Here is an 11,946-nt window from a genome sequence, read left to right as displayed (position 1 = left end):
AGACAATCTAGGAACATGTTGCCAGGCAGAATTATTAAAAAATTTTATATAAAATTAACGTTAAGAACAACATACCCCATTATCTTTATTAAGTGTATGCATGCTTCTAAGCTAATTGATTAAAATTTAATAATAATTCAAGTACGTCATCAAATATTAATACGATAGTTAAAACATTGATTTACTAATCCGAAAATATTATAAATTATGTTTATAGTCCTACTGCGAGTGACATGACTACTTGATAGTGTCTGTATCAGAATTCAAAATGAGAAAGATTCATAATATGTTCAGTATGGTTCAAGCTATTACTGTTCTCACGGTGTTGAAGATGCTCGTGAATGGTAATAACTTATTTTTATATCTATTGATTTTACTACCTGTTCTAGGCAATACATTAAAATTCGTGTTAATGTCATATTGCATAGAATAAAACATTCAAATAGATTTTAATTAAATAATTGTAACATGGCACAATTTAATTTATTATTGGCAGCTCAAACCACTTGTAATGGTGGGGCAGGTAGAGTTGTTTATGAAAGATTACCAGATCAACAATTACAAGGCTTCGACGACGAAGTGGTAAGTTTTAAGGGCATGTACAATTTTTCACATTCTTTGTAATGATCCATTATGAATTTAAAAATAAATATTGTAAACAAGAAAATGACAAATTGAATGATTTTATTTTTGTATTTAACTACACACACGCGCGCGCACGCACTAGTTCTCTCTCTCTCTCTCTCTCTCTCTCTCTCGTTCACTTGTTTCTTCATATAGAACATACGCTCATCGTCATTCATAGACAAGAGCCTATGCACATACACATGCATATACACACACGTTACTACAAATAAAAGCAAACGTAAATATAATTGAATATTCATTTAATTTTAAATGTTATAATTTTTCTGCCCAATAAAGAAAGAATGTTGATAAAGGTAAATAATATTAATATACATCGTGTAACGAATTATTAACATACAAGGTAAGGGATACAGCACCGCCATTCCGCGTACTAGAAAAATGCCAAGAGCTGTGTCTCAGGGATCGGACGGCTACCAACAACTTGGTGCGAGCTTGTTCGAGCTTTGATTTTCAACCCGGTAGCAGAATAGCATCGTTCAGTGGTGCCGCCGAATACGAAGAAAGCACCTGCTATTTGAGCGCTGAGCAAGCACAACCGGAAGGCATAGGAAACCTTATGATGGTTCCCAATAGCGTGCATTTCACGGAAGTGTGTTTGACATGTAAGCTTATGCATTCTTTTCTATCTATTTTGAGATTAAAAAGTTATTTGAAACTAAACATTAAGAGGTTATTCATTAATAATAATTGCTCTCTATAAAATGCTTGGTAAATTCTAATCAAAGTCATCTAATAAACTATGTAGTATCTGTAGAAGATACTACCCATATTAGTCTCTGCCGACACTTTATGCATTAAGCATAATTGATAAAATTGTGAGCGTAAATTTATATTATGAATAATATTAAAAAGATTAAAAATTAAATATTAATAAAATTCATATTAGATTATTGTGGCCTATATTTTCTTTATATATTACATGAGTACCTATATTTACATGAGTGTTTAACAGTGCAAATATCTATAATCTTTTTATTCATTTTTAATTCGTATTTTTCTCTTTGAATACTATCACAAGTGTTTTAATATTGCTTAAAGAATAAATATCATGTGTGCGTGTGTGTGTATGTGTGCACGCGTGCACGCGTGTGTGTGTGTGTGTGTATGTGTGCACGCGTGCACGCGACATGTGTACGCAATATGTTTTGCGTGAAAATTGAAAAGTATTAATGTTATTGAATTATTTATTCAATATTCCAGTCTAAATTCGTTTTCCTTTGATTCCCTAATTAATGTCCATCCTGCAAAGCTACAATATACCACGGTATTTAATTTACAAATAAACCTTCGAATTCAACCTTCATGCTCATCTTTTGTAATTTTCAATATGAGCATATTTTAATTTCAGATTACGATCGTAGTGAGTTTATGAGGGATGAAATAACAACGACATTCGGTAATCGTGCGCATACTATAATATGTAGATTTTTTGCCGGTGGTTTGCATTTGTCCTCCCTTTTCTAAATTTAATTTAGTGGGCAGCGAAATTCCGCTTGTTTGAATAACAACATCCGAACAATGGCATGAACAATGATTTGAGGGTGCTCATCGGTGTGATCAGAGTGTGACAGCCTCGGTAACTGGTAAAAGGCACACGCGATCGTCACGCGTCGAGTGTCGGTAATTGGAGCCATGATTAGCGGACAGAAATTAATTTTTTTACACCATTCAAAGTTTTTCCTTTTGTTTTTCTCGTTGTAGCCAGCCGAATTGAAAGGGAATGTCCGAATAGACGCTACGTTTTTGAAAGGCATTCGCGGAAAAAGCTCAAGCTTCCAACGACGGATGTGAAAGAAATTACCGCCGCTAACAGAACGGAATGCGAGGATCGGTAAGAAATATTTTGTGGATATATCATACTAAGATATAAACTTTGTATTTCATAAAATACAACTTTGCATTACATATGATAAAAAAATATAAGAAAGATAGAAATTAGACCTTTAAATTTCGATAATCTTTGCTTATGCATTATTCATTGCGAAATATTAATTATATTATGTTAATTATACAATATTGTTAATTATACAATACTATATCAACATTCAATAAAACTGAAAGTATTGTGAGGCAAAAATAAAATTTAAGTTTCGAATTGAATAAATGCTTAGCAATATTCAATAATGTGAAGGCTTCGTGTACCATGGCATTAGGCCTATTCATAAAAAAACTTTAAATAAATATTCCAAAAATATAATACTCTAATAATTGTATAGTATATGATTTCATTTTTGTCTAGATGTCTTAACGAATTTAGTTTTGTTTGCCGATCAGCCACTTACGATGTATCCATGAGAAGCTGCTCACTCAGCCGCTTTACAAGAAGAACACATCCTGAACTTCTTGAAGACAATGCCAATTCAGAATACTTAGAAAACACCTGCTTAAATGGTACGAATATTATTACCTACTATTTCATCATTATATTTAATATAGTGTTTAATTCTATCTAGTTTGAAAATGTATTTTTATATTCTCACTTATGAAATCTTGTAGGATGAAATGTCCCAAATATAAAATATTATTTTAAAACAATATTTGTTAAATGTATTAAAATATAACCTTTTTAAAATTTATTACCATTTTATATATTCCAGTATAAATGTGTTTGTTCCTATGAAGTATTTCATATTTTCAGCTGAACATCGCTGCGATGGATTGGCGGTATTCATAAAGGAAGAAAACAAACGGCTACGTGGTCCTTTTGAAGTTGACATTTATACAAATTTAACTCTTGACGAGTGCCAGGCGCTTTGCCTGAGGGCAGAAAAGTATTTCTGTCGGAGCGTCGAATTCGATGAACAGACTCGACAGTGCGTCATTTCAGAAGAAGATTCCGTTTCTCAAAGAGATGATATTGGAATTAGCAGTACACCTAGTTATCACTTTTACGATTTAGTTTGTTTGGATAATCGTAAGTCTGACACATTTTATCAAATATTTCGTTAATTATATTCATATGTATATATTTTTATTGCACTCGCTAAATCTTATATAAGAATAATATAATATAATATAATATAATATAAGATGCATAAAATAATATAAGAATATTATTTCAAATGATGCATAAAAGCAAAATCGTAAATATTCATGTATTTAACCATAAATTAACAAAAATAGTAAAAGTAACCAAAATTATGAGAAATAATTATAGTATTTAAGTAGGCTAAATGCATGTGTAAAAATTATTGACAATATATTCATTTCTCTTTTTTACCACTAATTTATTTATGAAAGCGTAATTTAAAACTTTTGATCAAATATAAATTAATTTTAATGTAAATTTTTTCAAGTGATTTAGCACATATGAATTATTTCTATTATTGTAAAAATAAAATAACACTTTCCTTAATATTCCTATAAACAGCACTCCGACAGTACTAAACGAATAAGAATAAATATATAAATTAATTTTTAATAAAGAGGGAAATAATTTACCGCTCTAGTTTTTGACCCACTTTAAAAAATGTTTTGTTCAAATGTCACCATTCGAGGAACGTGCACATATTTTTTATTTTTGCATGGCCTTTTCATCTATTGTTCATCTCGTCGCATTTCCCACGTATCATAATCAAAAGAAGGATGCACATTCACAGAAAGCAATTTCACATGTAACAGTCTATATCCCCATCAATTTGCACAGCATTCGCTTATATCTACAAACGCATGATCGCGCTTCATCCAAGCTTCAACTAAAATTTGTATTTCTGTATGTAAGAAATAACGAGTAGTCGCATGTGCTTATCTAAAATGAGGAAAAAACTCCGCGGTGTGCTGACTCATCAACGATAAAGTAAGGAGCGAAATATAAAAAAATCGGAGATGTACATAGCCGAGCCGTACGTAACAAAGCTCGATTACGAAATATAGATCCGTCCATAGCACGAGGTTCCGAATATCCGGACAATAGCGTCTCCTCTCACCTATTCACCGATGGTCGCAGGCCTGACACGGCCTTTCAACGCTTCCGAAATTCCCGACTCAGTGGGGAATTTCACTCGGAGATCACGGGTCGGAGTCTGAGCGAATGCCTCGACGAGTGCCTCAGGCAGACGAGCTTCCAATGCCGGAGCGCCGTTTACTCGGAAAATTATAGGACCTGCAGACTCAGCAGGTTTAATCAAAAGGATGGACATCGTATTATTTACGATGCCGATTATGATTACTACGAGAACCTTATGCGTAAGTATGGATTTTTTTTACCGACCGCAACAAGTCAACGGAATAAATTCATTACGATGCGATCCACCGACTTTCCAAGGGATTTAAGTAGGATTATAGATAATTCATATATTATGTAAATTTCCTAAAAAAGATAATCTTCTGTTTTTCATTTAATTTTTTCATTCAACTAATTAATTAAAAATCAAAATTTTCATTAGTATTATTCGTATTAAACATATCAATATCAGTATGGATTTGGGTTTCAGAAGATTTCATAATTTATAAAGTCAGTAACCTACTTTTAATACTTATTTAAATGGAATTATATGTAATTATAAATTATATAAACTATTAGCCAAAATCAATTGATTTATATATCATAAATAAACAAATTATAAATCAATTTATAAATCCATTACTCGTACCATCTAAATCTATAATATTTTATCACTGAATCATTCTAGCGTATTTTCAAAAAGCTATTATATGTTGGAATTAATATGGAATTAATATAAATAGATCAATACATAGACAACGAAGGAGGGCCAGGATACAGACCGGATCCATTAGGTCAGGACACAAAACATGGACGACCATTCTTAGGAAGACCCGGTACGAAAAATATATCCTAATATAATGCTAAACGTCCAATTAAAAACCTTTGTCCTATTTTACTAGATTTGAATAAATTATAGGCTATATTATAAGATAATGAACATGTATTATATATATTAAACTTTCGAAATACATGAAATTACTTGATCGAAATGAATCGAACATAATAAATATTTATATCAGCATATTACTAAGTTCTGCGTATTTTTTAAAAATATATGAAGGATACTCTGACGACTATCCAGGTGGGAATAAGGTAGAGCGCCCAGATAAATATCCCTATCCAGGCAGTCGTTACCCCATTCACTATTTGCCGGGTGACGAGCGTTACCTCACTTCCGGTGGTGGTCGTCCTCATTATCCGCCATCGGGTCCAGATCGTTACCCTATGGGTGGCGCAGAGCGTTTTCCATCTGACGAACGTTACCCACTGGTCAATCGCTATCCAATGGACCGCTACCCAGTCAGTGACCGCTACCCTATGGGAGATCGCTACCCCATTGGTGATCGCTACCCAACAACCGATGACCGCTACCCAATGCGACCTATCAGTAGTCGCTATCCCAGTCGACCTTCACCACTACCGTTACGGCCGGGTTTGGGAAACCGCTTTCCAGGGATCATACACAGATATCCAGTCATAACATCTCTCGACCGTCCAAGCGGTTATACTCCTGGACCACGGTTCCCAATCGGCACCACTGGCTTTCCAGCTCTGGATGATCGTTATCCCCAACAGCCTCCAGCTACATCCCTAGATCGTTATCCTTTGCCGGAGGATTCACCCGATAGATTTCCAGGAGGAATAGATGGAAATAGACTTCCGGAAAGATTTCCATCCGGAGATAGATATCCGGAAAAGGATGGTTATCCATATCCCGAGAGGTAAAATATTAACTTAATCTCTTATTTATTTAAATTATTACTTAAATAAGGCTATTCGATAAATACGAATTTACATAATTTAAAAATATAAACATTTATCTTGAGTTATTGTTTATTATTTTAAATATTATAATTTTTACGTGAATTATTCTATAAGTTTAGTATAGTATTGATAATAACTTTAATAAAAAGATATTTCATCATATAAATTTAAAATTTAACATTTCATATAAGTTTTTCAACATATACTGAAGCCAAAAGTATATAAGAAATTTATAATTTACTTATTTATTTATAATAGATACAAATTAAACTTATTTATAAAATGTATTGGCTTTACTTTTCTATTACATACATGAAATATAACTTTAATGAGAATAATGTTTCAAAAATATAGGTATATATTCTAGATTATTTTAAATTAAGAGTGTATAGGACATATTATTGATATAAACCATTTGAATTGCTAAGAATGACATGAAATGCTTCTGAAAATAAAAGATTTCATTTAATTGTTCCCTATAATTTTGAAATGCTTTAATTAATTATCTCGCATTCTGCAGATAAATTTAAACTAAAAAATTCATGGGTTGTAATAAAGACCCTAATATATTATATTTTGTACTTGGTCAAGGATAATTTCTTTTATATACATTTAACATAAATTATAAGAAAATTTTAAGGATTTTTAAGATTATTTATAGATAATTTTAATTTTACACTACTATATAATAATAAAATCGATATAAGATTAATAATGATAAAAAAATAATAAAATACAAATTCTATTAGAAATATTATTAATTATTTGAGTATAAATAATTAAATTTTAATATATGTAAAACCTATAAATTAGAGTAGATGATTTACAAATGTTGAAATTTTGAATAACCCATTAAATTTATAATTCGTAAAACTAATTAATAAAGGGTCGGATAAATCAATTAATTTACAATTTATAATAAAACTGATGACAAAAAGTATTACAAGAACATATACATTTATATTTCTGAAAATACTGTAAGGGAAGTGTGATTAGTTGTTTGTGAACTAATAAACTAATTTTTTATTTTAATATTGGAATAAATTTATTTATATTTTAAAGAAAATTCATGTATAATATTGAAACAAGATTTTACTATAATATACTACAATAAATAAGTAATAAAGTAAACATTTAATCAGTTTACATTAAATTTAACTGTTTAATGTTTTTAATTTGAAATTATTTGTAATATATTTTGCAAATTATGTAACTAATGATTAATGTATTAACTGTATTAATCCTGAGAATTAATGAAAAAAATATGCGTAATATGGAAAATACTTTTCGTATTCTATATTTTTATAGGCATACGTAAAGTCATACTTGACTGAATTTCTGATAAAAATAGTACTCATATTTGAATTTATATAATCACAGTTATTAAATTTCTAATAATTGTATGTAATTAATGGCAATATCAAGTACATATCTTGATTGATTCTTATACATAATACTTATCGTCTTGTACGTAGTTGCAAATTCAAAGCTGAAATTAGTAATATAATACACAGAAAATGAATATTAAGTTTTTATAATTTTAATTGATCGAATAAATAAAGCAGCGCTATTGAACCTCAATAAATAATAGCGTGGACTGTTAAAGCGATATAAAGATAGCATTGGTCTAGGTATCCTGGCTACACGGGCAAGGATTACAATGATCGGCCAGGGTCGGGGCGACCATCGAGTGGCCCCGGAGCTTCCATCGGCGGTAACTCTCTGGGCCCGGGTGGCTACGACGAAGGGGCCATAATCGGCGGTGGTTACATCGGCGAAGGCGGCGTTTATCACTCGCGTCCCTTCGGAACGAGCGGTGGTCCAATAATCGGTCGTCCGCCTTTACTCTCACGCTGTGACGAACAGGAAAACTTCCGCCAGGTTGGACAAGGTACAAGAGTGCGTAAACCCTTCGTGCGCCGATACACGACCGCCTCCTCCTTATCCCAGTGCGAGCGCGAATGCGCCGACGCCCGGGACTTCGTCTGCAGGTCCTTCAATTTCCGACCTTATGCCGCTCTTTTCGGGGCCGAAAGGGACAATTGTGAGCTCAGTGACCGAGATTCTCGCGACATGGATATGGGCAATCCCATTTATTACGACAGCAGCTCTGATTATGACTTTTACGAGCGGAATAATGGCAGGCAAGGAGGAGATGAATGCCTCGATGGTAAGTTTCATTTATTGATTAATTTTATTTTATAAAAGTCTTAAGTATAAGTTTTATCGAATGATTTAAAATATTAAAACCACGATGTTACATACATAATCGAGTCTCTGAAGAGAAACTGCAGAACAAAAATACGAAATCGAAATACACACCAGAGGTTGTATTGACTCTGATATTTCTTAACGTTTCTCGTTGATCAGTACGCAAATGTGTTGAAATTGATATAAAAGTATCAATTTCCAATGTTTATCTTTAATAGAAAATCTTATATAATCATCTATGTTATTCTCAGTCATTTTCATTATTGATTTAGAACTTTTTATTCTAAAAATTTTGTGAACTCTTGAACGAAAGATAGCATACAGTTTAAAAGTCAGTTTTAAAAGAATTTAATTTTCAAACAAACTATTTTAGATATTTCGATTATTTATTTAAATCATATTTAATTTCACAATAGCAGTTTAACAATATTATATTTAATTATAAGAAATTCTTATATCTAATTAATTATTGTAAAAACAATTTTAATAATATTTTCATACATTAAAGAACAAAAATTATTTATCGTAATTAACATATTTTATAAATTGACATATAATTAGTAAGTCAAGTTTGCAACGAAGACGGTATGGAATTTACATTACGAACACCAGAAGGCTTTATTGGACGAATTTATACTTATGGATATTATGATCGATGCTTCTTCCGCGGAAACGGTGGAACTGTGAACGTTTTAAGAATTAGTGGGGCTCAAGGATACCCAGAGTGTGGAACTCAAAGAGTAAGATAGTTTTAATTATTTGCATATTATATAAAAATTTGCTATATTAATAAACAAGACAAAATGATAAAATTAAATAGAAAATTTTAAATTAGTACAAAATTTAGTTAGAAAAGTAAAATTTTCTTAGAATCTTTTTATTAGGATGATTAAAATTTGTCTTATATTGTTTTCATACGATATTTCATTTTATTTATTATGTTATGCCATTTTTTAGTACGGTGATACAATGACGAATATCGTAGTGGTTCAATTCTCTGATTATGTTCAAACTGGAAGAGATAAGCGTTTTAATTTGACTTGTCTATTTAGAGGCCCAGACGAAGCCGTTGTTACTTCTGGTTACATCGGAGCCGGGTATATACTAATTATTAATTTCCATAATATTTCATTGATATTTATCAAAGCTTACGAAATGTTTTAAAATTTATATGATCGAAAAGCCATTAAAATTTTATCTAATTTTTTATTTGAAAAAAAAAATCAATTACTTAGCAGATCGGGTTCGCCAATACCGATTGAATATTTACCAGCTGAGAATACATTGAGCTCGCGAGTTCGATTATTGATCCTTTATCAAGGAAGGCCAACTACCACTATTGCCGTTGGTGATCCACTTACATTTAGATTAGAAGCTCAAGATGGGTATTATATATTTTTCGCTAACTTTGTCTCTGAGCTTGATATTTATTATTTAATCATAATTATAACGTAATTAAATTATTTATGCAGATATAATTACGCGACTGATATATTTGCAACAAACGTCGTTGCCAGAGATCCGTATTCAGGAAGAAGTGTTCAACTAATCGATAGATATGGGCAAGTATTTTATAAAAAATTCATAAAATGAATTTCACAGTGTTATAGAATATATTTTTATCTTATGATATGTTGCTTATAGTTGCCCAGTGGACAACTATGTTTTCCCTGGTCTAGATCGGCTACGAGATGGAGATAGTCTTGAAGCTCGGTTCAATGCCTTTAAAATACCGGAATCGAACTTTTTAGTTTTTGAAGCAACGGTACGGACATGTAGAGATGGTTGTCAACCTGCTTTCTGCTCATCAAGTACTGGTAGAAGTGAACCGTCTTATGGACGGAGGCGCAGGTCCGTCACTAATGACTCTGAAATTGATGATAAGTCGAATTCAACTAAGAGCAATACCGCCCACATTGTTAAATCCCCAAGCAATATCAATGGGACTAATGCCGAAGTGAAAGACGCTTCCGAGAACGAGGAAGAGTTTGTAAGAGAAATGATAGAAGTAAGCTATATTTAATAACTTTATTTACTATAGTTTTTATTGTAAAAGCAAGTAACAACTATTATTAAAACTGTATAATAATATATTTATTTATAATTAATAAAATATTTTAATTATTATATTTCTTATATTATATAATCTTCATGATATTTGCCTTTATTAATAATAATGTAAAAATTAAATAAAAAGGAATGCATTGCATATTATACTCTCTTATTTATACAACTTTTAAGCATTTCCTAGTATTTTAAATAACTTATTATATTTATTTTATTTTATTTATATTTATTATAAAAGGATAAATTATTTTATAAATATTTTATTAAAATATAAATTTTAGGTTTTTGATTCGAGATACGATATGTCAGAAGAAGAAAATACCGTAGCTGAAAAAAGAATTTCTCCGGTAGCCGATACTGTTTGCATTACTCCAAACGAGTATTATGGACTTATGACTGCCGTGGTCGTACTCGTTGTTCTTTTATCGTCTATAGTGCTTTTAACAGTATTAATATACAAGTAATGAACATAAAATATATTTGTAACCAACCATTATAGTCATGTATTTATAACGTGACATACTTAATGAATAATTTTAATTTCAATAACATAAGTAAAATTGATATATGCGTTACATTTTGTAGGAAATACGTATATACAGTAGTAGTCAAAAATCGTAAAGTTGATAGACTGTCAACTCCTAGCAAGAATTCAGAAGACCTTTACAGTACACGAGCAAATAATTTTTCCTTCCTACGCTCAGGTCTTCAAAATCCATCTCATTCCTCGTAAGTTTTGAAATATTTAAACGACAGAATAATAACATAACAATAATTAGCGAGTTTGATTTTTACTTCTAGACCAATCGGTAGATCCTTGGGCAATATGCTTAGTCAACGCTCGTTATCTTCGACAACTTTATCCAGAATTGTTGGAAGCAATCCTAGACTAAATTCAGACCCGAGTGAGCCCATATATACGGATCCATCACTCTTTGAGGTCTCGCGATGCACTTTGGTAGAATCAAAAACCGCGCAAGACGATAATTTTCATCTGATATAAATGCTTGTCGACATTATATAACGTCTTCTAGAACACATTAAGTATTTCGACAGTACAATAAAAATCAACAAATATTTTATTCTTTTCATGCAAATATTTTAAATTTAACATTTTATATATCAAAACTAAGATAAAATATTGTAAGTAGCAAAAGCCGCTAATATCGTTAATTATACAAAATTATTTAAATTCTAAATAATTATTGAAAATTCTAGAAATGATAAACATCGAAGTTAAAATAACTTCAGCGAAATGATAAATAATCAAATGATAAATCTTATATGCACATTCCATTCATTAATTTCTT

General features: G+C 31.1%; 1 protein-coding gene across 1 annotated transcript; it reads left to right on the top strand.

Moving 5' to 3' along the window:
• Nucleotides 1–243: 243 nt before the first annotated feature.
• On the top strand, nucleotides 244–11,742 carry nompA (no mechanoreceptor potential A). Its single transcript, XM_011505927.1, has 18 exons — nucleotides 244–344; nucleotides 497–582; nucleotides 989–1,250; nucleotides 2,350–2,479; nucleotides 2,888–3,039; nucleotides 3,287–3,562; nucleotides 4,534–4,833; nucleotides 5,335–5,427; nucleotides 5,655–6,315; nucleotides 7,990–8,528; nucleotides 9,131–9,309; nucleotides 9,527–9,666; nucleotides 9,805–9,954; nucleotides 10,042–10,131; nucleotides 10,214–10,577; nucleotides 10,918–11,096; nucleotides 11,222–11,365; nucleotides 11,438–11,742. Exons 1-18 carry the CDS (start codon nucleotides 269–271, stop codon nucleotides 11,637–11,639), a joined length of 4,023 nt encoding a protein of 1,340 aa, XP_011504229.1. The 5' UTR covers nucleotides 244–268; the 3' UTR covers nucleotides 11,640–11,742.
• Nucleotides 11,743–11,946: the final 204 nt, after the last annotated feature.

The sequence above is a fragment of the Ceratosolen solmsi genome, unplaced genomic scaffold, assembly GCF_000503995.2.
Source record: "Ceratosolen solmsi marchali unplaced genomic scaffold, CerSol_1.0 scaffold7, whole genome shotgun sequence".
Classification (NCBI taxonomy): domain Eukaryota; kingdom Metazoa; phylum Arthropoda; class Insecta; order Hymenoptera; family Agaonidae; genus Ceratosolen; species Ceratosolen solmsi.
This window is presented reverse-complemented; position numbering and strand designations above follow the sequence as displayed.